The 25,518-nt window shown below is 32.4% G+C and overlaps 2 protein-coding genes and 1 long non-coding RNA gene across 5 annotated transcripts; 1 reads left to right on the forward strand and 2 right to left on the reverse strand.

Annotated features, from left to right (window-relative positions):
• The first annotated feature begins 275 nt into the window (after positions 1–275).
• On the forward strand, positions 276–1,673 carry LOC108462878 (zinc finger protein CONSTANS-LIKE 1-like). The gene is made up of 2 exons (XM_017762787.2): positions 276–1,046; positions 1,141–1,673. The coding sequence occupies exons 1-2, from the start codon at positions 423–425 to the stop codon at positions 1,351–1,353; spliced, it is 837 nt and encodes a 278-aa protein (XP_017618276.1). The 5' UTR covers positions 276–422; the 3' UTR covers positions 1,354–1,673.
• A 13,892-nt stretch (positions 1,674–15,565) lies between these two features.
• On the reverse strand, positions 15,566–17,708 carry LOC108463205 (uncharacterized). Of its 3 annotated transcripts, XR_001868028.2 has the most exons (4): positions 17,281–17,708; positions 16,938–17,172; positions 15,997–16,051; positions 15,566–15,907 (listed from the first exon to the last, which is right to left on the reverse strand). It is a non-coding gene; the product is annotated as an uncharacterized LOC108463205 (long non-coding RNA). The 3 variants fall into 3 exon arrangements; XR_001868027.2 differs by having other exon boundaries at positions 15,566–16,051; XR_001868029.2 differs by having other exon boundaries at positions 15,566–16,051; positions 16,938–17,185.
• A 759-nt stretch (positions 17,709–18,467) lies between these two features.
• On the reverse strand, positions 18,468–21,659 carry LOC108461255 (universal stress protein PHOS34-like). Its single transcript, XM_017761038.2, has 3 exons — positions 20,790–21,659; positions 19,780–19,821; positions 18,468–18,835 (listed from the first exon to the last, which is right to left on the reverse strand). Exons 1-2 carry the CDS (start codon positions 21,514–21,516, stop codon positions 19,799–19,801), a joined length of 750 nt encoding a protein of 249 aa, XP_017616527.1. The 5' UTR covers positions 21,517–21,659; the 3' UTR covers positions 18,468–18,835; positions 19,780–19,798.
• Between the last annotated feature and the right edge of the window lie 3,859 nt (positions 21,660–25,518).

Genomic DNA, 25,518 nt, shown 5'->3' on the forward strand with positions numbered 1-25,518 from the left:
GTATAATGTAAATAATCTTAATTCACTATTAAATAATTAAGACAAAATATTAGATAATTATGCCTTGAAAAAATCTAGATAATTAGAAGATTGAAAACTATAAAACTATACACCACCACTACTTTATTTATAGAATTAAAATTAATTTTAAACACAAAGATCTAAAATTTAAGTATGAGGTATAAGAAAAAATAGTAAAAATAATAAAGGTCAAAGGTGAAAAAGGTAATCTTGTACATTTATACAAGTATAAAAAGTAAAAGAGAACTTAAATTATGCAAGTATAGTTTTGTAAACACAATATTTTGTAATTGGTGGTGCCACAGCCAGCATGGTTGGTATACTGGGAGTATTATTCTAAAAGGCAACTTTGTAATTTGAAAGCAAAAGGAAGGCTGTTACTATAAGCCACAGCAGGGTTGATGGTTCTTTTCTCATCCCTTTTTTCAATCGCTCCAAGAAAGAGAAATTTCTTGAAAGAAATCGGAAGAGAAATATTCTCTGAGAAAACGAAAGAAGAAGAAAGAGCGGAAGCATCTCTCTCTGTTTTCGTAGATCAAATGAAGAGCTGTGAGCTCTGTGATTTGGCGGCAAGGACGTATTGTGAATCGGACCAAGCAAGTTTGTGCTGGGACTGCGATGCTAAAGTGCACGGAGCCAACTTCCTGGTAGCGAGACACGTCAGGTGTCTTCTCTGTCACGCGTGCCAGTCTCTCACTCCGTGGAGAGCCGCTGGTTCAAAGCTTGGTCACACGGTCTCCGTCTGCGAGAGCTGCGTCGACGGCGGCGATCGAGAAGACACCGAAGCAGAAAACGATGATGAGGACGGGGAAGGCAACGATGGAGGAGCTGTTTCCGATGATGATGTGCAGGAGGATGAAGATAATCAGGTCGTGCCGTGGTCTGCAGTTGCAAATACACCTCCTCCGGCTTCAAGTTCATCCAGTAGCGAAGAATCCTCTGATGGCGAAAGAGAGATCTATAAATCGACAAATTTGTTTCCGTTGAAAAGGTTGAGAGAAAATGGTTCAGATCTTCGTTCTCAGGTTGGTTTCCTCGTTTTCTCTTTGTTATTTCATTTTAAATTCTTTCCTTTTTTGGATTTGTTAATTAATTTTCATCTATCATTGTTATTTGCAGGACGATCTGGATCTTTCATCTCCTAAACGGAGGTACGGTTACCGTACTGTATTGGCGACTCGGAATAGAGCAGAGGAGGAGGAGGAGGAGGCGGTTTCTGTTGACTCTATGAGGGTGCTAAAAGACCAACCGATCATCAAATCGGAGGGTACGGTTCAGTTTCAATCCGATTCGAGAGGCGCGGCGAGTACGCAGTCATTAGGTAAAAATTAGAGCTCTGATAAAATCCCGTAACAAATATCCTAAATTCTGTTAGTAATAGTCCAATTTGAGATTTGAGTTGGTTAGGCCTGATATTTCTGATGATCTAACCTATTCTAACGGTAGTCCATGATTGATGGGATTGTTGACCCTTGTAGTAATTAGTTTGTGCTCATCACCTAAGAATTTTACTAGTTTAATCTCTCTCTGTCAGAGATTTTGTAATTCATTTGTGCTTATCATCTAAGATTTTTACTAGTTTGATATCTTTCGAGGTTTTGTAATTCTGAAATTTAACAGTGGTGAATTAGTGCATTATCATCTTAAACAGACGTCGTTCCCAGCGTTTTTCTTCTTCTTTTCCCTTCAGTTTTAGATTTTATTTGGCGTTCACTTAAGGAATCTGTTGAGCGGCCTGCTCCCTCGCAAGAAGTTTTCAAAGAATCAGTCGGCTAGGTCCTTAAAAACAAAAAGTATTATTGAATTTTTTCTCCGAACTCTGCAAAGAGTCTCAAAGGTTCAAAGGTTCATGGAGTGGGAGTCCTTAGATGGGTGAAGAGAGTACATAGCTAGAAAACACATAGATAATTAATTGATGGAGTCGCGCACGATGCGAATCGAACCATCAATCAACGGTAGCCTTTTCAAGGAGACATGATATCACTTGAGCTAGTTGTACTTTGGTTGGTAGTTTGATTCACATTGTGTGTGACTATCGATTAATTATCTACGCATCTTCTGGTACGTATTTTCTCCACAAATTGAAATGATCTCACTTCGTGAACCCTTGAGGTTGTGCAGAGTTGGGAGACAAAGCCCGGACCATCTCGAGCTCAAGATAATATATTTGATTATTGAGAGCCTAATTTATTACTCATCATACAGCATTTTAAAAATTTCTTTCAAAAGAATTAATATCCTAAATTTCATCTAAATTTAAATACATAATATGTTAACATGTTATGCATAATATTAATTTTATGCATAATATTAATTTTAATTAAATTGATAGCCAGTCGATCATATGGAACGTCAACATTTTAGAGTACTTCCAAGTTCCAACTGAAAAGAATCAAAATCCCTCGACCCGTTTTTAATTATTAACAAGCAAAGCAATAAGATTAGTGCCCACACGGTGACTAGTGTGGGTCATTTTGGTCAAACTTGTAGGATGGGAGATAGGAAGAGGCGAGAAATAAAACCATTGTTTTAGTTGGTGAGAAATGTAGGACTTGTGAGTCATATGGCCTTCGTTTGTGTTTATATTTTGAAATTTATGTAGTCTAAGTCTAACTGCTCTAGTTGGTATGCGTGTTTAAGTAGATGTATTCAACATGAGGTAGAAGGAAGATATTTTGTGTTTGTTTAATAATTATCTGGGGCCTCCTTATGGTATGTATGACTTGCAGGCTTCCAGAACCAAGAATTTTGATTTGAATAATAAATTAAGAAAAAAGGGTGATGGCCCGCCAGCTCTCACATCAGGTGGGTAGGGAAACTAGAATGTTAGAAACTAACAAAAGTCTGTAATTTCAATTTACAATAGGATAAATCAACCCCCATGAAAAGGATGGATCTGTAATTTCAATTTACAATAGGATAATGAACCCCCATGAAAAGGATGGAATTGGGGGATAATTAGCGGTGGAAAATTGTTGGGGGGAAGTTGTGGTGGGCATATGCATAAGAAAATGTTGTCAACAACAACTGTGCAGATATTTATTATAGGGTCATGGTGTTATGATTTCATCTTAGGATTCTGCTGCTGACCTTGACTTTCCATCATCTTTAAGACAATGACTGACGAAAAGAATATCGTTTTTTTGTTTTATTTTTCATATTCAAAATACAATTAACTTGTTGACTACGCTTGGGTCTTGTGTTTTAAGTTTCAATTTTAGACCATTCACTTGGGTGCAAAATCATATTCTAATCAAAAGGGAAAGAAAAAAATAATAAGTAAAACTAAAAACAATATTCTATCCCATCAACCTTATGTTAAATTGAAGCTAGTATATGTCGTTTCTCCATCCTAATTTCGCAGGAGTAGTCTAGAACACCTCACCTTTTTTAAATATACAAAATAACAAATTTCTAATCCTATTTGAAGACCTTGGGTAACTTCTTTTTCATCAACAAATAATTAATAAAAAATATATTGGAGATAATTACATCTTGTTAAAATTTAAAATTTACTCTCTATATTTTAATTTTAAAATAATAAATTTTATACTTTTGATTTTATCTAATTGTATTGTTAAAGTCAACTTTAACGTAGTAGTTAAAAAATTAAAATAACTATTTAGCCCATTCATTATTTTTTAAGTTCTTTTTAAAAAATTACTAAATTTTTTTATTTATTTTTTATGTTCTAAATAAAAACATAAAAGTATAAATTTTAAAAATCATGAAAAAATTTCTTAAATTTTAAAAATATAAAATCATTTTAAAATTTTAAACATCTTAAAAATATAAAAAAATCGAATTAAAATCCTTAAATGGTAATAAAAGGTGTACATCGATCGGCTCAATCATTTTAGGACGAGCTTAGGCTTATATGTTTAACTTTGGGCTAACCTGAAGTAACTTGTTTTCTTATTTAAAACAATCGAACTAGAAAAAAATATATCAATACTAATTTTTATAATTAATAAAATAATTTGTTATTTATTTTAAATAGAGAAATGGTTCATTTGGGTGAAACCAACTCGAAGTCGAGAAACTTTTTTAAATTGTGCCTCAGTCTGGCGTTGCTCATGAACACTTCTAATGGTAATAAAATCTCTCTAAAGTTTGAGCTATTCGTTCAGTTTATATTAAATAATGTTTAACAAGTAGATTTTTAATTTATTCAATTATATATATAATTAATTTAAATTTAAATATACTGTATAAATTTTTATATACTTTATAATTAAATTTACATAAAAATATTTTTTATCTATTATCAATTTGACTTTAAAAAATATATATATTCAAGTATGATTTTATATGAATTAGACAAAGAGGTCAAAGTTTGAAGAGACATTATTGTCATTCATGGAGTGTGTATACGCAAATTTCGAATCAAATATTGACTTGAAAAATTTGAAGTCAATTTATTTAGACAAGAGTATTATCTTTGAAATTTCTTTAATACATTTGATGGAGCTTCAATCCAAAAGTCTATCTAGACTTGGTTTTGAAAGGATATGATTTGTTTCAATGGTTGTCGAGATTTGATGTCGAGTTTAGTGAGATTGCTTGAGAATTTAATTTAATTTGATTAGATTTAAGGATTTTTTAGACTTGATCTTGAATCGAGATATCTGTTTCAATGGTCATCAAAACTTGATCTTGAAAACGAGTCTGAAGAGAGTTTGGATCCAAGGGTCATCTAGACTTAGGCTTCGTTTGGACGGGCGATTGACTACGGTGAGGTGCGTTTAGCTTACTTTTTGTCTCACGCTACAGTATCGTTACAATATCTAATCTCACCGTCACCGCTGTTTTTACACTAACTGCAGCTAAATGCACCGCTCATCCAAACTCACCCTTAATCTTGGGTGGTTCAGTTTGCTTCAGGTGTCGTGGTGACTTACTCTTGAAACGAGTTTTAACTTTTTTTCTTCGGTTGAATATTATCAAAAGGAAACTTTCTTCATAAACAAATTTTGACTTCCTTTCCTTGATTAAATTGGAGCGAAAGGCGACTTTTCTTCAAAACTGATATGGAGTTCGTCAAAATCTCTTCAAGTTCTTCAATTCCTTCAGAGATTTTTGCAGAGGATTTTTAAACTTCTTGAACTTGTGGATGTGTAAAATGGCAGTCGGACTGTCAAGTAAAAGAGAGTTCTTGTAAAATTTAACTTATTCATTAGAGTGTTCTACTTTATCTAATATTAATTTAATTAATTAGAGAAAAATAATCCTTAAAGAATATGACTTTTTTATAAAAGAGTTCTAAAAGATTTAATTTCTTAATTTATCTTTTATTAATTAAATTAATTTAATTAGAAATAAACAATAATAATAGATAATGAATTTGAATTGATTTGAAATTTCTCCTTCTTTAGAATGAATGATACTTTTTTAAATTTTTAAATTTTTCATATTTTTAAAATTTTAAAGCGTTTTAACTTTTTCCCAATTTTTTTAATTTTATTGATAATATGAAATTTTTTGAATTTTTAAAACATTTTTGTAATTGTTTATGTATTTTTAAAGAGTAAGGACCAAATAAATAAAAAAACGTAAATGTTGAAGGCTAAAAAGTTATTTTACCCTTTTTTATAACAAGCACACCAATGATTCTGATAGCAAAATTGATAGAGGGACCAAAATTGTTAAATTAGAAAACATATAGGGATTCAAATGTCTCAAAATTAAAATACAGGGAGTAAAAGTCATATCCGGTTGAAATTCAATTTCAGTATGAGGAATCACGTGTGAAGGATCTGATCTGTATCGTCTCAATATGGATACATGGAACACATTATGAATCTTTTCAAGTTCTGGAGGCAAAGCTAACCGATAAGCTACGGGGTCAATTCTTTCAATAACCTCATACGGTCCAATAAAATTTGAGCTCAATTTCCCTTTTCTGCCAAACGGTAATACTTTCTTCCATGGTGAAACTTTTAAGAACACTTGATCGCCAACTGCAAATTCTATATCTCTTCTTTACAAATCTGCATATGATTTCTGACAGTCAGAAGCTGCTTTCAAACTATCCCGGATGATTCGAACTTTTTCTTCAGTTTCTAGGATCAAGTCGACTCCAACTAACTTAGATTCACTCAATTCAGACCAATACAATGGAGTCTTACATTTTTTTCCATAAAAAGATTCAAATGGTGCCATTTTTATGCTGGACTGATAACTATTGTTGTAAGCAAATTTAGCCAAAGATAAATACCTTTCCTAGCTATCTCCAAACTCGAGTATACAACATCTCAACATGTCTTCTAAAATCTGAACCACTAGTTCTGATTACCCCTCAATCTAAGGATGAAATGCTGTACTGAAATTTAGCTTAGTACCTAGGGCTTCTTGTAGTTTATTCCAAAACCTCTATGTAAATCTCGGATCTCAATCTGAAATAATAGATGTTGGAACCTCGTGTAATCTTACAATCTCAGACATGTATAATTCTGCTAACATCTCAAGTGAAAAGTCTATTTTAATTAGAATAAAATGTGCTAACTTAGCCAATCTATCCACAATGACCCAGATTGCATCTTTCTTTCTTAGAGTCATAGGTAATCCGGATACAAAGTCTATAGTGACATGCTCACATTTCCACTCAGGAATCATGACAGGTTGCAACAAACCCATTGGTGCCTAATGTTCTATTTTAACTTGCTGACAAATTAGACATTTTGCAACAAACTCACAGATTTCCCATTTTATACTAGGCCACCAATACATCCTTTTTAAATCACAATGTATTTTCATACTACCCGAATGAATAGAATACATGATACTATGAGTTTAAGAAAGAATATCATTTTTCAAACCAGAATTATTCGAAACACAAATTCTGTTGCGATAATATAACATACCGTTATCATCAATGGTATACTCTAAACTCAAATTGTCCCAAACCATCTGTCTTTTCAACACCAATTTCGGGTTATCATCTTGCAACTCCCAAATCCACTGAAGAATCACAGGTTTTGCTCTCAATTCTGCTTATACAAAATCGTCTTCATTAAGAAATAAATGAGCGTTTATCGCTCGAAGTGCAAACAATGACGATTTTCTACTAATTGTATCTGCAACCACATTAGCCTTTTCCGGGTGATAATCAATAACCAAATCATAATCTTTTAGCAACTCTAACCACTGTCTCTGTCTCAAATTCAGCTTTTTCTGAGTTATCAAATACTTCAAACTCTTATGATTTGTATATACATAACATTTCTTACCATATAAATAGTGTCTCCAAATTTTCAAAGCAAAAACAATTGCAGCCAATTCAAGATCATGTGTAAGATAATTTCTCTCATGCGATTTTAATTGCCGAGAAGCATAGGCCACTACTTTTTCTGATTGCATTAATACACAACCCAAACCATTGAAAAACGCATCATTGTATACAACATACAGAATTCTAGATTCTGGCTGAGTTAAAACTGGAGCCACTGTCAACATCTTCTTCAACTAATCAAAGCTTTGCTGACATTCATCAGACCACACAAATTCAACATTCTTCTATAGTAATCGGGTCATCGGTGAAGCGATCATTGAGAAATTCTTAATAAAATGACAATAGTATACTACTAATCTTAGGAAACTTAGCACTTCTATTATATTCTTTGGAATTTTCCAATTCACCACTGTAGATACTTTGCTCAGATCCACACGAATCCCTTCAGCTGACACAATATGACCCAAAAATCAAACCACGTGGAGCCAGAATTTACATTTGCTAAACTTTGCATACAACTGTTTTTCTCTCAAAATCTATAATACAATTTTCAAGTGTTGTGCAAGCTCGGATTCTATCTTGGAATGGATTAGTATATGATCAATAAACACAACTATAAATCTATCCAAATATGGTTGGAAAATTCGATTCATTAAATCCATGAAATAGCAGGTGCATTAGTCAAACTGAATGGCATTACTAAGAACTCATAATAACCATACCGAGTTTTGAAAGCAGTCTTCAGCACATCACACTCTTTAACTCTCAACTGATAATACCCAAATCTGAAGTCTATCTTCGAAAATACTGCATCACCTTTCAGCTGATCAAACAAATCATCAATACATGGGAATGGATATTTGTTCTTAATTGTAACTTTGTTCAATTGTCTATAATCAATGCACAGTCTCAAAGATCTATCTTTTTTTTTCAAAAATAAAACAGGTGCACCCCAAGATGACATACTTGGTTTGGTGAACCCTTTGTCTAATAACTCTTGTAACTATGTCTTCAACTTTTTTAACTCGGTTGGTGCCATTCTATACGGTGTTATGGATATATGAGTTGTTCCCGGAATCACATCAATCACAAATTTAACTTCACGGTCTGGTGGTAAACCTGACAATTCCTTAGGAAACACATCAATAAACTCATTAACCACTAGTAACCATTCTAGCTTAGATTCAAAATCCAGGTATCAAGAATGTAAGCTAAAAATGCCTCATTACCTTTCCGTATTAACCTCTGGGTTGATAAAGTTGAAATAATCCTGACCATTTCTTTCGAATTCTTAGATTCAGCAATAATCATTTCACCTGTTTGATATTTTAGATCAATCCATTTTTCTTTACAATTCACTATAGCATCATGCTTCATCAACCAATCCATTCCCAAAATGACATCAAATTCTCGAAAGGATAGCAACACCAAATCAGCAGGGAATTCACAACCTTTTATTTTCAGTGGACAATCACGACACACTAGATCAACTACCACACTTTGGCCTATTAGATTAGTGACTTGAACATCATAATCAGTAGATTCAACAGACAATTCCTTTTCTGATGCTAATGCAATGCAAACATATGAATGTGTAGACCCAAGGTTAGTCAATGCATATATAGAATCATCAAAAAGATAGAAAGTACTAGAAATTACATCTGGAGCTGTTGTTTCTTCTCTAGCTCGGATAGCATATGTACGTGCAGGTGTCCAAGCTTCTGACTGAGCAGCTTTATCTCTCACAGTCGAATGGGTAGCCCCAGTGGCACTACTTTGACTTAAGCGTTTACTTCTTTGAGAAGTGACTATTTACTTTTCTTTTTGTTCATCTTCCTCTTTTTGTAGTTGAGGACAATTTTTAATGAAATGATAGTAGCTCCACATTTAAAACAGGCTCCCATTTTGCTTCTGTATTCACCCGGATGATACTTCCCACAGTATTTGCATTTAGGCCTCGGTACATTTTGTACACTACCCATACTAGCTGCAGGTTTAATAGTTACCCCAAATTCTTGCTGAGTTGTCTTGTTCTTGTTAGATCATTCCGGCATTGAAGTGGGTCGACTAAAAATCATCTCTAAACTTTTTAACCAAAAATGTTGTAAATGAATTGGAGGAGCTTCTCTTATAGGATTCTTTATTTCTTCTTTCCCATTGCATTTTTCTATTGTACACCTCTTCCATCTTTTGAGCACGATTTGACAGAATAACAAATTCCCGTATCTTTGTGCCCCCAATCATCATTTTGATCTCATTATTTAGCCCTTCCTTAAATCGAATACACATTTCCTCCTCATTTAATACAATATCTCGAGCATATTTGCTGAGGTATACAAACTCTCTCTCATATTCAGCTACTGACAGATTTCCTTGTCGCAAATCAAAGAATTCCCTTTTCTTTTTATCCAAATACCTCTTACCAACATATTTCTTTTTAAACTCACTCTGGAAAAATTCCTAAGTGATTTTCTCTTCTGGTACCACAGCCTCTATAGTCTCCCACCAATTATAAGCTTTTTCTTTTAATAAAGAAACAACACATCTCAAATAATCATCTGGGAAACACACCATTTCTCTTAAAACTCTTAATATATTCTGGAGAACGCTTACTAGATTCAGTTACCAGAGGAGGTGGAGGAGTAACCGGGGGTTCTACATATGCTGCAGTAGGGGGAAGAGGTTGCTGAGCCTGATTTCTTTCTTGCATCATCTCATTAAACCACTTGTTCATAAACCCATAGAACATATTTCTAAGTTCCTGTTCTTGCATCGGAGAAATTGGAACACTACTACTTGTCCCATGCTCAGATGTTTGTATTCTACTATTAGCTAAATCATGTTTAGCACATTCGGATTTATCAAACATCTTTACAATCTATAAGAAAAACAAAGATTAGATTGGATCATACACATCACACTATCGTAGATTTGTATGGCATGTATTTCTAAATACTTTACACGTTACATTCATTCTGAGAATTGGCTAAACCGAAACTCTAATACTAATAAATGTAATATCCCTAACCCGTATCCGTTGCCAGAATAGGGTTACGGAGTATTATCGGAGTTTACAGAATAATTAAACATAATTCTTATCATTTATTATTTATAATTGAGACTAATCATGTTGTCCCTTAAATGGACTCTCGAGGCCCAATTTAAGTATTATAAGCAAGTTGGGACTAAATGAGCAACTCAAAAAGTTTTTCATAAAATTTCAAAATTTTTCCTAAGTACAAGGGTCATACGCCCGTATTGCCAAGGGACACACCCGTGTGGTCCCATGACATGCCTGTGCTTCAGGCTGTGTCTTACCCCGTGTAATTCCCTGACTTGGGTCTCACAGCCAACCACACACCCGTATGCTAGGCCATGTGGCCAATTTATTTTCCTTAAATTAGGTGCAATTTTTACACGGCAAAGCCACACACGCATATGCTAGGCCATGTGCCTCACACACATGCCCGTGTCTCTGACCGTATGCTCAATTCTGAGCATTCTGTTTCTAAATTTTAAGATGTAGGGGACACACGGCCAGACTACATGCCCATGTGCATGGCTGTGTGTCACACACGGCTGAGACACATGCCCATGTCTCTGCCCATGTGGACGAAAATAGGCAATTTAAAGGCTACTTTTCTCATACTTTTCACAATCAACCTGCATACAACACTCTTATATACCAATATAACTCAATCAAGCAACCAATACAAACCAAAAATCAAGTTTTAGACCTAATATATCATCATAAAAATCATTTGCATAAATGAATACGCCACTAACACTAACTAAAATTACGACAAAGGCAAGCGCACCTATGGAATAGTAGTATAGCTATGGTGAGTCGGGAATATCGTATCCACGAGGACTAAAAGTACTAGTAATTACTATATTTTTATTACCTAGCCTATAAATTGAAATGGTTGTTTTTAATCTAAAATTAATTCAACTAATTATTAAGAACTCTACAGAGAATAAAGTAGGAAAATAATGGAATAAACCAATAAGAGAGACAATACCCATAAAAGAATCCATCTAGACTTCACTTATTACTCTTAATCTAAATTAAACGATTTATTCACTTGCCTTAATCCGTAGAAATCCCTAATTTATGTTAATATCTCTTTCGAGAATAAGAACAATTGACTCTATGCTGACTAATTAAAATATCTTCTTAATTAAAACCCCTATTATCGCATTAACTCGATCTATGGATTCCCCTATTAGATTTGACTCTAATCCGATAGATTTATGTCATCCTATTTCTAGGATTGCATGTAACTCACTCAATTATGCTAGATCTACTCTTAAACAGGGACTTTTGCTTTACTGAAATAAGCATATCAATCATGAATTAATATCCTGAAAACATTAAGACATGAAATAAGTACACATAATTGAGAACAAGAATCAAGTATTTATCATGTAATTCAGAAAATCAAATAATAAGATCCATCACAAGTTTCATCTTCCCTAGGTATCTAGGGAATTTAGTTCATAATTTGGAAGGAAAACATCTCAAAATTAGAAAAACAACAAAACATAAAGAAACCCAAAAACTTCTAGAGAAATTGAATGGAGATCTTCAATCTTGAAGGAGATCCTGCTTTTGAGTTGAATCCGTTGGCGTTCTTTGAGTAAATTCTTCGTTCTTCTCTGTATGTTCCCTTAGGTCCTCTTCTAGCGCGTATTTATAGACTTTAGAATGCTCAAAAACCCTAAAAATTGGCTTTTTTGGCGTGTTTGGGAAACAGGGAGCGATATCGACACGGACTGGCACATGGGCGTGTGACCAGCCCGTGTGGATTACACAGGCATGTGCTCAGCCCATGTGGGAATGGCCAGGCCATGTGGATCTTGAAAATAGCTCGTTTTGTCTGATTTTGGCCCATTTTCCGCTCCTTTCAGTCCCCTATGCTCACCTAAGTATAGAATCATGAATTTAAAGGATTAGGAGCATCGAATTCACTAAATTATATAATAAACCATCCAACAACGCATCAAGAATGGGATTAAAACATGTTACTTTTATGGCTTATCAATAAACTTACCATATTAACTCTGTTCATTAATTATTATAAGCTATTACTACGTATATGAAACTAAGGGTCTGGCATACAAAGCTAAATGTGCGATTTTGAGCTGTCGTCCCGCTTATGAATACCTACTTCTTTCACTCTTTAAGACTGTCGGATGGTACTTGGTTGTTCCCTAAAGCATTTCCCGTTCTCCCCTGGTCCAATCCGAACGGATCTTGTTGAATGAATTGATCCATTGTTTGGGTGATTTCCCCTCTTCTTCTTTTTTTACATGAGACCATGAGTTCAGAGTCGACTTGAGCGAGAAGAGCTTCTGAAACAAAAGCAAGAAACGGGGCGCAGCGACATACACAGCGGGTCTATTGTTTCCAAGGCTCGCCCAAGCCAGTCATACAAACATACATATATGTATTTGTACCACTCTCAACCATATTAAAAATTTACTTCTTTTCAATTTAACCCTATATATGTCATATAAACCTTAAGTTGTATAACAAAATCTACCGGAGTTATCTGGATAGTGTGAACTGATGTGTTGATCCGATCCTCCGAACTTCTTGAAAATCTACAAAGAACATTAAAAAAAAAAACCTAAAGTAAGCTTAATGAAGCTTAGTAAGTTCATTGGCTTTAATCATAAATCTTACCAAACATACTATAACAACTCATTTAAGTAAATCATTCAATATACTATTCCTGCCAAACACAACTTCAATCAATGAATTCACTTATTTCAAATCGATATCAAAATAACTTTAAATCTTCAGACATTAATTCCATATATCACTTACCAACCTTGTCAAATCAGAAAACGTCTTACGGATATGAGTACATCGTATACAGAAGCCTGAAGGCTGCACAGAAGTACATAAGTGCTAAACGGAAACCCGTAAGGGTTAAACTAAAGCTCGAAAGAGCTAAACGGAAACCCAATAGGGTTAAACTGAAACTCATACGAGTTGACTGAAGCTAATGTGAGCTAAACGGAACGTAAACAGAAGTTCGCAACAAATGCTGAACCTTGGTTTACTTGGGTAGTTTGCCATCAATTTTTTTTTTTACATTGAATGAATGTACTCAATCCTACGTTCTGATCGCTTCACACTTTCACTTTAATATACATAGTTTAGAAATAACTTAATTTACAACAATAAACATAAATATCAATTGTCAATTAAATAAATAACATTAAAATTTAACCATACGAACTTACCTGGACTAGTTTGTAAAATTTGTTGTAGTTTAGGAACTATTCGGATAATTTCTCTTTTTCATGATTTTCTTTACACTCTTGATCTATAATATAAAATTATTCATTCATTAGCACATATATTTCAGCCTCATTCCACTTCACAAATTTATACCCTTTAATTTTTAAAATTACACATTTACCCTAAATTTTATAATTTTTACACTTTAGTCCCTAATTGATTAACCCATCAATTGAACTAAATTTTCTCAATTAACACTTTATTCCATCATTCTAAATTACTACACAACCTTTGATATTTATAATTTTAGCACCAAACCCTAATTCTTAACTTTTTCACAATTAGGTCCTAAAATCAATTTTTATCAAAATCACTAAATAAAATCATCATATAATAAAATTAGAGCTACAAATCCATGTTAATTCATCATAAAATTCCATCACTTATCCATGGAAACTTTCAAAATCATTCATAGAATCAAAAACTAATGAATTCAATAGTTGGACCTAATTGTAAAAGTATCAAAATCACAAAACTTACAAGAAATAATCAAGAATTGAGCTTACTTGTAGCAAGAATATGAAAATCCAGCTTAGAAAGACTCTTTAATGGTGTTTTTGGCTGAAGAAAGATGAAGAAAAATAAAGAAATGTCTAGAGATTCAATTTAGTCCATTTTTATTTTCTTTTCCTATTTTACCCCTTGTTCACACTAGTTTTGTTGTTTTCTTCTTCACACATGCAGTCCAGCCTATTCCATGAGTGTCTAATTACTCTCTTGGTCCCCCCTTACCACTTAAGCTATTTAATCCCATTTCTTTAATTGACAAGTTTTACACCTTTTTCAATCTAGTCCTTTTTATTTAATTAACTATCAAAACGTTAAAATTTTCTAACGAAACTTTAATACTAATTCACTAGCACTCCGTAAATATTTATAAAAATATTTACGGCTCAGTTTATGAAATCGAGGTCTCAGTACCTTGTTTTCGACCCAATTTAACCTATTAATTATTTCTAAAACACAAATCACTATTTCATAGCTTTCCTAAATTCTCAATTAGCTCATAAGCACTAACTAATAAAATTTGCGAGCCCACTTTTCAGATTTTAGTGGTCTCGGGCCACTGTTTCCGACACTACTGAAAATTTAGCTGTTACAATAAATTTTAAATTTCATAAAGTACATGAATCTTTGGCATATTTGAACCTAAAAATTAACTTCAATCAATCAAACCTAATATTACAATATTAATAAATTATTTAATATTATAATTTTATTTTAATAATAAATTTTAAATAATATTCTTATCATTTTATTAAAATACTTATATTAATATTTTAATGATAAGTATATATTATAATTTATAAATATTTAATAATAAATGTTTTACCGTATAAAATCTAAATATTGTTGTGACTTGAATGAAACGATGGTTAAAACTCTTATTAGACATCCATTTGGCACGAATTTAAATTGTGTTACCCCCACCCTTTATAAAAAAATGAATATTTTAATAATAGAAATATGTTTAATTTATGTATAGTTACATTTATCTCTTTTAGTTTCAATATGTCACTATTTTTCTCATATATGTAAGATTGAACAATCGGTCTATTTAATTGGTTTGTTTCAATTTTTTTTTGAAAATGAACGAAACCGACATTCCTATTTTTACAAATGAACGAAACCGACATTCCTATTTTTACAAATAGGAATCAAATCACTTATCTTTTGCCAGTTTAGTGGAGAAACCGACGAAACTAATTTTATATTCTTTTTAAAAGAAAACTAAATAGAATAATATTTGATACATTGCTAGTAGAGTTTTTAGACTCCACAAGTAAGAATTAAAAATTTTCTATAGAAATTAATAAAATATTAAAATAAATATTTAAAAAAAGACCTAAATAAAAATTTTAAAATTATTTGCAGAATAAATAAAATACATTACCAGCTTACTAAATATTAACTCAAAACTAAAATCATACAAATGGTATGCAACACATTCTATAGACAATAATTTACATTCACATGAAGTGTAAAACTGAACTGAAGAATTGAGTTTAATTCACTATTTTGGGATTTATTTTATTAATTTATAGATACGCTGTTATCTCCAAAGAGAACCCAATATTTGGCTTATCGATGTTCACTGCGAAACACAAAATGTGGGTTCCAATACTAAAAATTGTATCCTTGTGATGTTCTACCGCTGACGTTGTATTTCTTTTTATAAAAAATCCATACATCCAAAGATGGGGTTTAAGAAAAATGTAGAAAGATATCTTGTTGCAGGCAAACCCTCCTTCAATGGCGATAAATGCTTCCAACATCAACATCAGAACTAGGCAAACTATCATTCGAACTTGATGGGTTTGGATGGGCAATGCGTTTACCTACTATTAATTTAAAAATAGCAGTGACGGTGATATTAGATATTGTAGCGATATTGTAGCATGAGATAAAAAATAAACTAAACTAAACGTACCGCTCCGCCCATCCAAACTCACAAAACAAACTATCATTCGAACCTGGATGGACCGCTGCATGAAAAAACCATTTTCTTTGAGATCATGAAATTGCCATCATCATTTACAATTCAACAAACATAATTGTCCAAATAGTAATTAGGGTAAAACACACACAAGCAGTCTTGAACTACAGAGTGCTGGTAGTTAAACATATTGTTGTCAGCTACAGTCCAAACATATATTTGATATAAACGAAAGAACAATGTTCGAGATTACCTACATATGTTCAGCAAAAGCAGGTATGCTGGTGGTGGTAATAAACATTCTGGCTATCGTTTCAAATATACGGAAATCAATTCCCTACCTTTATTATACATAGCGTTTTCAGAAGAAAGATGGAGACAAAGGAAATGGCAACTTATTATTACAAATGCAGAGATAGTATGAGGACGCCAACACTCAACGGGTCATTCTTCCGGAGACTCGAAGCAGCGTAGTTTTAGATTCAAAATGACGTATTAATTTTAGGGTATTGTAAATGTTGAGCTAATACCTAATAAAGGGCCTAAACAGAGGGGCATTAGAATCAATTATTTAAGCTTTAGTTGTACAACAGATTATTTACACAAATAACTAGCCATCAATGATCTATGACCCAACTACAAGGGACCATCTAAACAAACATAAGCAGGTTCAACACCTGGCTAATGTCCACATGAAAAGTTTCAACCAATAATTTAAAGAAAAAAGCTACCTTCCCCTACATACATCTAAAAAGTCTTGGACCAACAAAATTAATGGAGAAGGTTGGTAAAGACGAATAAAATCTCCTGTCTATCAACCTTAAGTTAATTCCAATGTAATTAAGGGGTTACAAAATGTAAACAGAACATCATCTCCAATCCCAAAGAACACAAAGCCAAATCTTGTGATTACAATAAATGGGAAAGAATCATACCTTAGTGGTGAAGATAACCAAATTTGTCGATCAGGGATCTGTTTAGTCAACACATAGGTGACCAAATCCCCAAGTTTTAGTGTCAATACTTCATTCTAACAATTGCAAGGCAATGTGTTAAACCTCACAAAATGAAGGAAAGAAAAGTTCCAAAATCAGCAAATCTTACTTGCCTCAAGTATTTTTCTTGAAGGTCATGGATTATGGAATTAGCTAATTTATGAAATTTATCCTCCTGCAGAAGCCAACTGTTTTCACATTAAAAATTAGAGGGAAAAAAGTTCATATTTTAACAGTTCATTAATGAAAAAAAAAATTGTGGGTAATTAGAAAGAAACGATACCGGTAATGGATGGCAGCAGGTGTCTGGGAATCCTTGAGAGAGCTAACAGTTTGAGTAGTTTAGAGCTTATTCTGAGAAGGGATAAGCTGGAAGTCATAGCCGACCGAAATCGAAAGCTGAAACTCTGAGGGTAGGGGGTAAAATCTTGGATTTCAATTAGCTCATATCCTAAAATGAAGTCGAAATCGTCTTTATCCGCCAAAAGGAGTTTATAGGACGAACCGACATACCGCAATCTCTTAGTTCCTTCACCCAGAACTCTGGCTTTACATTTTTTTTCCGTCATCTTCACGTAAGGCCCAGACCAATCTGTAAGTTATTTTACTGCTAAAATTTAATATTAATACATATATAGTTGAATAAAGAAATTATTACATTAATAGTACTTCGAACTGAATGAAACCTGCTCCATCATACAGAGTTTGTATTACATTTGATAGTGAATGATGTTAAACACTCTTATTTCATCCCACAAGTTAGATTTTCCATTTCAAAAAAAATATCATTTACATATATATAATCCGAGTTCAAGCGATTTAAATGAGTCCCACCTAAATTAAGTTATTTTATTTTGAGTATAAAAAACATGTGAACGAGCTAAATCAAGTTGATATCATACCGAGCTAGAATAGTTTGATTATATCTTGAATCGAGTTTAATCTTAAAAATTTATACGTAGTCATCTACAAATTTCAAATTGAACTTAAGCTTATCACCATTCAAACTTGATTACAGCTAGAGGTGCTCATGAGCTATGCCTAATCAAGTTTAGACTAAACTTAAATATGATATTAATATATTTTATGTTTACCTAAACCGAGTCCAACCTAAAATATAAACTTAAAATTTTACCCAAACCTATTTATATTTGCAACGGACTAAATCAAAACAATTTTAGACCATCTCATATTATTTTTTTATATATAATCATCCTAATATTATTTTAATATTTATATTAAAATAGTATTATATATTTAGTATATGTTTATTTTTTTAATGTATTCTAGATTAAATAGTATCTAAAAATAACATAATATAAAATATTATAAACTTAAAAACAAGCCAAACCAGGTTGAGCTTGAGCCTTAAATGCTTAAGCTTGAGTCCTACCTATATTTTAAACGAACTTAATTTTTTTGTCCAAATCTATTTTTCGAGCATAATATATTTACCAAAACTCTCCAAAATTTTAAACAAACCTTTAGATTTAGATGGATAACTCAGCTCATAAACAAGTCTAATTACAAATGAATACAAAATAGTTGGTAATCCTCAAAAAAAGGCTTATAACTAGTTGACAAGGAAACTAGATTACATACACGAGAAATGAGAAGTAAATTGTGGTAGGCAGGCAACTAAGAGGAAAAGTACACTGAAAAGTGAAAAGAGAGAAAGAAAAGTAACTGCCCTAGGCCTATTCCTATCCATCTATACAAAGCATTCAAATCCCAGCTCCACACAAACACTAGATTCTCAACGCTTCTTTGCTACCACATTTCACATTTTGTTTTAGCTTTCATCACCCTTGGCTGCAATCTGAGCACACCAATCAACCCTATCCAACAAATAAAAGTTTAAAACTTAATTTTTGAAAGACTTCATACAAAGGACCGTGTACATTACAAGTGTAAAGCCTGCAAATCATGCATTTAAAATCACAAACCTTTACTACAATCAGACCCATCAATGAGTTCTCTGCTCCCATGACAACTAAAGGGTTAGTTTAGTAATACTTTTGAAAAGTGCTTTTGAGAAATACTGTAAAAAAATATTTTTAAGAAATACTTTTAAAAAATTTAGTTTAAAATTTAAGTGTTTAGTATTGCTGTCAAAAGTACTTTTGAGAAATAAAATGTCCATTTTAGACATATTATTATCAAGTAACAAATATACATTTAAATAATATTTAAATTAGTTAATATTATTATATTTTAGTAAGAATATAAAAAAATATATTATAATTTCTTGTTAATATTTTAATATATAAAATATAAAATATAAATATTTTAAACAATAAATATTAATTATTTATAAAATTTTATTAGAGTATATAAACTATATTTTAAATATTTAAATATAACTATTAAATATTTGTAATTAGTATTTTAAAAATATTTTTTATTTTTAATTAATGATTTTAACACATTTGTAATTAAGTACTAAGAAAAAAAGAAAAGTACTCTATTATTGAAGGGGTGAAAAAGTAATTAAGCACTAAAAGTACTTTTGGGAGAGGAAAAGTTAAAAATTTTAACTTCTCCGTTTCAGAAGTGCTTTTCAAAAGCACTTCTGAAAAGCTAAAAATTTTAGCCAAAAGCAGCTTGTTCTGCACAGCTTTTCTTCTAAAAGTGTTTTTAGAGCCAGAAGTGCTTTTAAAAAACAATACAGAACTGGCCCTAAGAACATATCTGGATATGGGTATTAATACTAACAACATAAAAAAACATTGAGGTAACATAGATCATAAATGGATTTCAATCAAGTATAGATTTAAATTACCTGGATCAGTAAGCACTTCTCATTCTGATTCATATAAAGTATCTGCTAACAAAAATACGAACGAGTGAGAGACGTGATTTGAATATTAATACCATACTGCTTAACCTCAGTATGAAACCTATTGTGGAGTAGAAAAAACATCACATCCTACATGCCTCACATATTTCTATACCTCTACTTTGGTTTAGACCAGAAGCAAGAACAGAGCACTGATTCAACCTTCAATTCACATCAAGCAATGAATTCAGCACAAATATTTGATCCAATTTGCACGACAGACAAACATTGCATATCTCCAAGATCATTCTCAAGACCCCATATGTATGCTTTCTTGGCTGTTACAACTATGCACCAGGTTCATGGGTTTAATAGTTGTCAGTATTTCCATAATATCTCCCAAGCCGATATCCAAGAAACTAAGCAAAAACCTCATTTCTCCTGCAACTTACCACGTCTCAAAACTGTTTTCATTCCTCCAATTGGACTACTGTTCTTTAACTTTTAACAAGAACTAGGGGCGTAAATCAAACTCGTCTGCTCCCAAGCTATTCAAGTTCGACTTGAGAAAAGTTCAAACTTGATTGGGTCAGTCTCAAGCAGCTTGAGGTATCAAGCGAACCTAGTTTGAGTATCTTAATACTTAATTCAAGCAATTCACAAGTGTAATAAAGCTTTTAATTTATGGATGGAGCTTGAGTTAGAGCATAAATGGTATAAACAAACTTAATTAAGCCAAGCTGAAGTAGTTGAATTTTACTATGGCCGATCTTGAGTTTAATCACCTAGTTCAATTTTATTTCGAGATCAAATCGACCTTCGAGCAGTGAGTTTCGACTCGAGCTTCTCAACCTTGGCTTAGCTCAATTAGAGCCCTAACAAGAACTTCATCATGTACATAAAGCAAAAAAATAAAAATAAAGTCCAGAAATTACTGTAGAAAGCTTTATAAATTATAAGACCCAATTAAAGCTGTTGATCACCATAAAATTAAATATAAAATCAACTTAAACCTCTGTGCTCCTCCTCCGCATCATAATACTCAAGTTCCTCTTCCGGTACCGGCTGCAGCTCCGCATCTTCTCCGGCAATCTTCTTTTTTCCGGTCTCCTCCTCATCGGGGTACCGCACCACCACCACCGGACAAATACAGTGGTGGACGCAATAATCACTAACACTTCCAAGCCTTCCTTTGCTGGTCCTCCTAGCGGCTCCAAACCCTCTGCTGCCCATGATCACCGCACTCAGCCCTAACCTCTCCACTTCCAAACACAATCTCTCTTTCAGGTCATGGTCTTTCACTATGTGAATCTTAAACGGAATCTGAGCATCCACTAACGGCTGCGCCAGAGTGTTCGCTTTCGTCGTCGTGAAAAGGTCGAACTCGTTCTCGAGCTTCTGCTGCGACTCTTCGTCGGCGGTGGCATTTTCGTGATTAGTTGTGGAGTTAGGGATGGTTTGGACTTGGACGGAACCCCAGTCGGCTCCGTAAAGGACGGACGTCGGACGGACATGGAGGAGTATCACGTCGTCTCCGGGACGAAGGTAGTTCTGAACAGACCATCGGACGGCGTAAGCGCTCTCATCGCTCAAGTCGACGGCGATGGCGATGCGACGTTGGGCACCAGTGGTAGGAGTAACGGTCAACGGGACACGTGGCGACGTGGGTTGGATCCGGAGAGAAGCGAGGGGTGGAACCGGAAGGTCCGGCTCCGATTGAGGATGGTGTTGTGGATTCATTGCAAGGAAAGTAGTCGTTTTGCGGGAAAACAGAAAAAATTGCGATGAGAGCTGTATGAAACAGCTGATGCGTTACCAACTTCTAAACTGCGCCACTAAGCAACACGATATTGATACGCCAACCTTTTACTTTACTCATTTAAATAGTTTTTCTGAGGGTTAATTTCTCCAAACATCCTCAAACTATTGTTTAAATTTTAAATCAGTCTTTAGACTTCAAAACATTTAATTAAGTATCAATACTATAAAAAGAAAAAGCAAGTTCTTCCATCAACCTATTATTAATTTAAGCATTAAATGTCAATTTGGATAAAATGTAAATCATATTTAGAACACAAATGAAAATCATAAATACATGTATACCTATCATATGAATAATTTGAATTTATAGTGTTATAAAAGTCATAAAATTATAATAAAATTTATGAAGATTTTTTTTCCTTTTACATTTTGATCTATATGTTATATCTGAACTGGCACTAATTAAATGATTTGGTTAATCAATAATCAATACGGAGACTTTAAGGACTTAAATTAGAAAATTTTAAAAATAAAGAGCAATTTAATATTTAGAGTATTTTTGCTGGAATTAACCCATTTTCCATGTATTTGGAGTTTGTTTGACTTTTTGGACTGGCTTAAACGGCGAAGCCCTTAGTAAAATATCTTATCCATAATAACTTTCTTCTGATTTAAGTAATTTTCAAATACTTGTCAACTGTTTGTTAGATTTTGGCACATCCGTGAGTACAAACTATTATGTAAAATTATAGTATTTTAAATTTAAATTTTTGTGAAAAAATTAAATTTTAAATCCTTACCAACTAAATTACACTTCAATTGATTTAACATTTTATTTGAGTATAGATAATTATGTGCTTTTTTTTTAGAATTAAATTATGGAGGGTATGGAATGTGGTTGAAGCTGGAGGAGGCTCGCCCTCTAAAATTTTGGCAAATTTTAATCATTTAAAATTAAAAAATAATTAAGTTCTTTTATATTTTTTAAAAGAAATTCAATTGCTTCCTCCACAAGGGTTTTAAAAAATTAAATTAAACCTTTCAAAATTAAAAAAATTAATTATCTCAAAATATTTAAAGAAGTCTCAAAAATTTTAAAACGTCTTAATTAAGGCTTTAAAAGTTTTAATTAGATACTAAAAAATACGAGGTTTTGATATCATGATGGAAACCCAATGTTATATAGTAGTTGTGGAGAGAAAATGAGGTGAAGAGAAAGGCACCAGAAAGAGACAAAAACTGTAATAATAATGAAATTGAAGTTTGAAGAAGGGGACATGACGTGCCAGATGGAGGGTTTTCAATCATAAATTCATAACCTAGAAATAGCTGTTTAAACTTATGCTGTCCCTTTCAATGGACACGCAGCTTCTCAAACGGAACATTAAAGCTTCATATGAAGGGCAAAAATCAAGGCAGGCTGTCACCAAAACATCCATAATGAATTGAGATATAAGGACCCTAGAGCGATTAAGTAAACCAAACTCTCTATTTTACCAGTGGTTGAACAAAATACACATAGATGAAGATAATTAAATTGATACTTATCAATTCAATTATTCTACAAAAAGAGTGAATTTGATTCAATACTTGTATTCATGTATAAAACAATGCCATACATCATGTGAGCTATAAGTTGAAGAATAGTGGTGAAGATTTAATTGGTTGAAAGTAAAGGTTGAAGTTTGACTAGACTTTCAAGATGCTCCAATGAGCTTTTGGGGTGATTATTATGCTTAAACCAGATAACCAGTTTCTTTTTGTAATAATTTTTAAATCACTTAATTTTGAATTATATTGCTCAAGTTATGATCATTTTTGTAAAGTAATGCAACCGTACGTAAGAAGTTTGACACTTATTACTTACTTTCATAAGGGTAACTTTGACTTGAATTTAAGAGACTTTTTTACCATCTTTTTGGGAGATTCTAGTGGCCAAATCATAGATCTATGAGTTCTCTTTAAATCGATTTTTGAATTACTTGATTTTAAGGTTTGTAATTCGAAGTATGATCATTTTTACAAAAGGAGTGCAATTACCTATGAACAATTCGAGTTCAATAGCAACTCAACTTCTCCAACTTATCAATGTCGATCAAAACACAACCAAGAACTAAATTATTGATGTTGTATTGTTATTAACTACCTTAGTTGATACTAAATGCATAAAAAAATTTTAAAATTCTATTGTGGAACTCATTATGTTTTTCTAATAGCAACTTGGTTTGTGACTAGCCCTGGTTCATTTTCATTCTTAGTATCATCATCAGAGACAACTTCGTAAGTGTCCGCTGCAACATGCTTTCCTTTCTCCCATTGACAAGAGTACTTCAATTCAAGCAACATTGGCTCAAAGACCTCATCATTGTCAACAATATTGAGCTTTTACTTGACAAGGATTTGGAAGATAAAGGGAGGGGAAAGGTAAAGTAACCCTCTTGGTTTCTAAATGCTTAGTATTTCATAAAATATCATTTGCCAAATATCAGAGGGGGCAAAAGAGAAAACCTTACGAAGAAACACACATCTTCTTGGTGACCACATCCCGCTAATTGTTTAATGAGCATAAAATGTTGGAAAATATGGACATCACATATATAATAAGGGTAATTACATGTTATTATTTACTATCATAATAGGTTAGCCCAAATTAAAAGTGATCTAATTTGGTTAAAATTTTATTGGGCTTTAATTATTAAATAAAGTATAGGTCAAATATGTGTAGTTACTCTAGTAATTGAATTCTAATCAAATTCTGATTTATGATGGGCTAATTAGAATTTGATTAGAACTAATATGCCAATGTTATAAATATTAGGGTTATAGTCCCCAAATTATACACAAGATATCTTTTCTAATATCCCATCATTAGGAAAGAGAGAGCAGATATTCTCTGAATTTCTTATGTGCTAATTTGGAAGATCAAATCCCGAAGATCCGGTAAAACTTCAAGAAATTCATGGATTCAAGTACGCTTCCTCATCTAGTTTTGTTCTTGATTTGTTCTTAATTTATTCTTGATGATTTGACATGATAGATATTGGTTTATTAAGTTTTATTTCAGATTTATTTTTACAAATCTAACAAGTGGCATCTGAGCCTCGTCATGTTAAATCATTGGGAATTGATTAAAGTTTCTTCTTTAAACAATTGATTCATAAAATTTTATGGGTTTTATATTTCGGATATATATTGATCTTTGAAGGCTTATATTAAAGTATTTTTTTGAATTTATAAAAAAAAGGTTTTCCTTTTCTTTTATTTTTTTTCGATGGATTAAAAAAGTTAACGATAAATAGACATAACTTAATTCATATATATATTTTGATTATATACATATATAATAAATGCATGTTGTTTTGGAAATTTATATAAATATATATAATTATTTATTAATTTGATTGAAAGATGAAATTAAGGTAAATATTTTGAAACAAATAAATTGATTTTGGCTTTTAATTAAGGATATTTAATATTTTAAATAAATTAGTTGAAACAAAATGCCGCCAAAGTGACCTCTTTTGTGTAGATTAGTTTATTTGAAATATTAAGATGATTATATGTTTTTGTGATTCATGCGTTTATTAATTGACCTAAAGGTAAGTTAATATTTGGCAGAATTTTAACGACATCTGTGGTGATAAATGTGTGAAAATTATAAGGTATTTTATGTGAGCAACAAGTTAGTCCAAAGATTAATTCATTGTTTGACATAATTTATTGTTAATGTTTGATTGCTACAACAAGAGTACCGCTTATGGTTAATATTACTGTCCAAAGACTTGATATTAATGCTGTGTTGGGTATCTTGAGATGGGATTAGCCATTATCTTGAATTTATTGTTTACTTATGAATATTAATTTAAGCTAATTCATCTTCTGCTACCACAATATCTGCTAATATAAATTCTATACCCATGCTTAATGGGATTAATTTTAAGGAATGGAAAAGGCACTTACTTATAGTGCTTGGTTGTATGG

Source organism: Gossypium arboreum, chromosome 13 (assembly GCF_025698485.1).
Source record: "Gossypium arboreum isolate Shixiya-1 chromosome 13, ASM2569848v2, whole genome shotgun sequence".
Classification (NCBI taxonomy): Eukaryota; Viridiplantae; Streptophyta; class Magnoliopsida; order Malvales; family Malvaceae; genus Gossypium; species Gossypium arboreum.

What these genes read in the sequence shown, in the direction of transcription:
- LOC108462878 (XM_017762787.2), top strand. Translation starts at nt 423, where the DNA reads ATGGTTCTTTTCTCATCCCTTTTTTCAATCGCTCCAAGAAAGAGAAAT. An exon ending in GTTCAGATCTTCGTTCTCAG is followed by an intron (nt 1,047 to 1,140) that starts GTTGGTTTCCTC and finishes TGTTATTTGCAG; the next exon opens with GACGATCTGGATCTTTCATC.
- LOC108461255 (XM_017761038.2), bottom strand. Translation starts at nt 21,516, where the DNA reads ATGAATCCACAACACCATCCTCAATCGGAGCCGGACCTTCCGGTTCCA. An exon ending in TGCGGAGGAGGAGCACAGAG is followed by an intron (nt 19,822 to 20,789) that starts GTTTAAGTTGAT and finishes TTTTGTTAGCAG; the next exon opens with ATACTTTATATGAATCAGAA.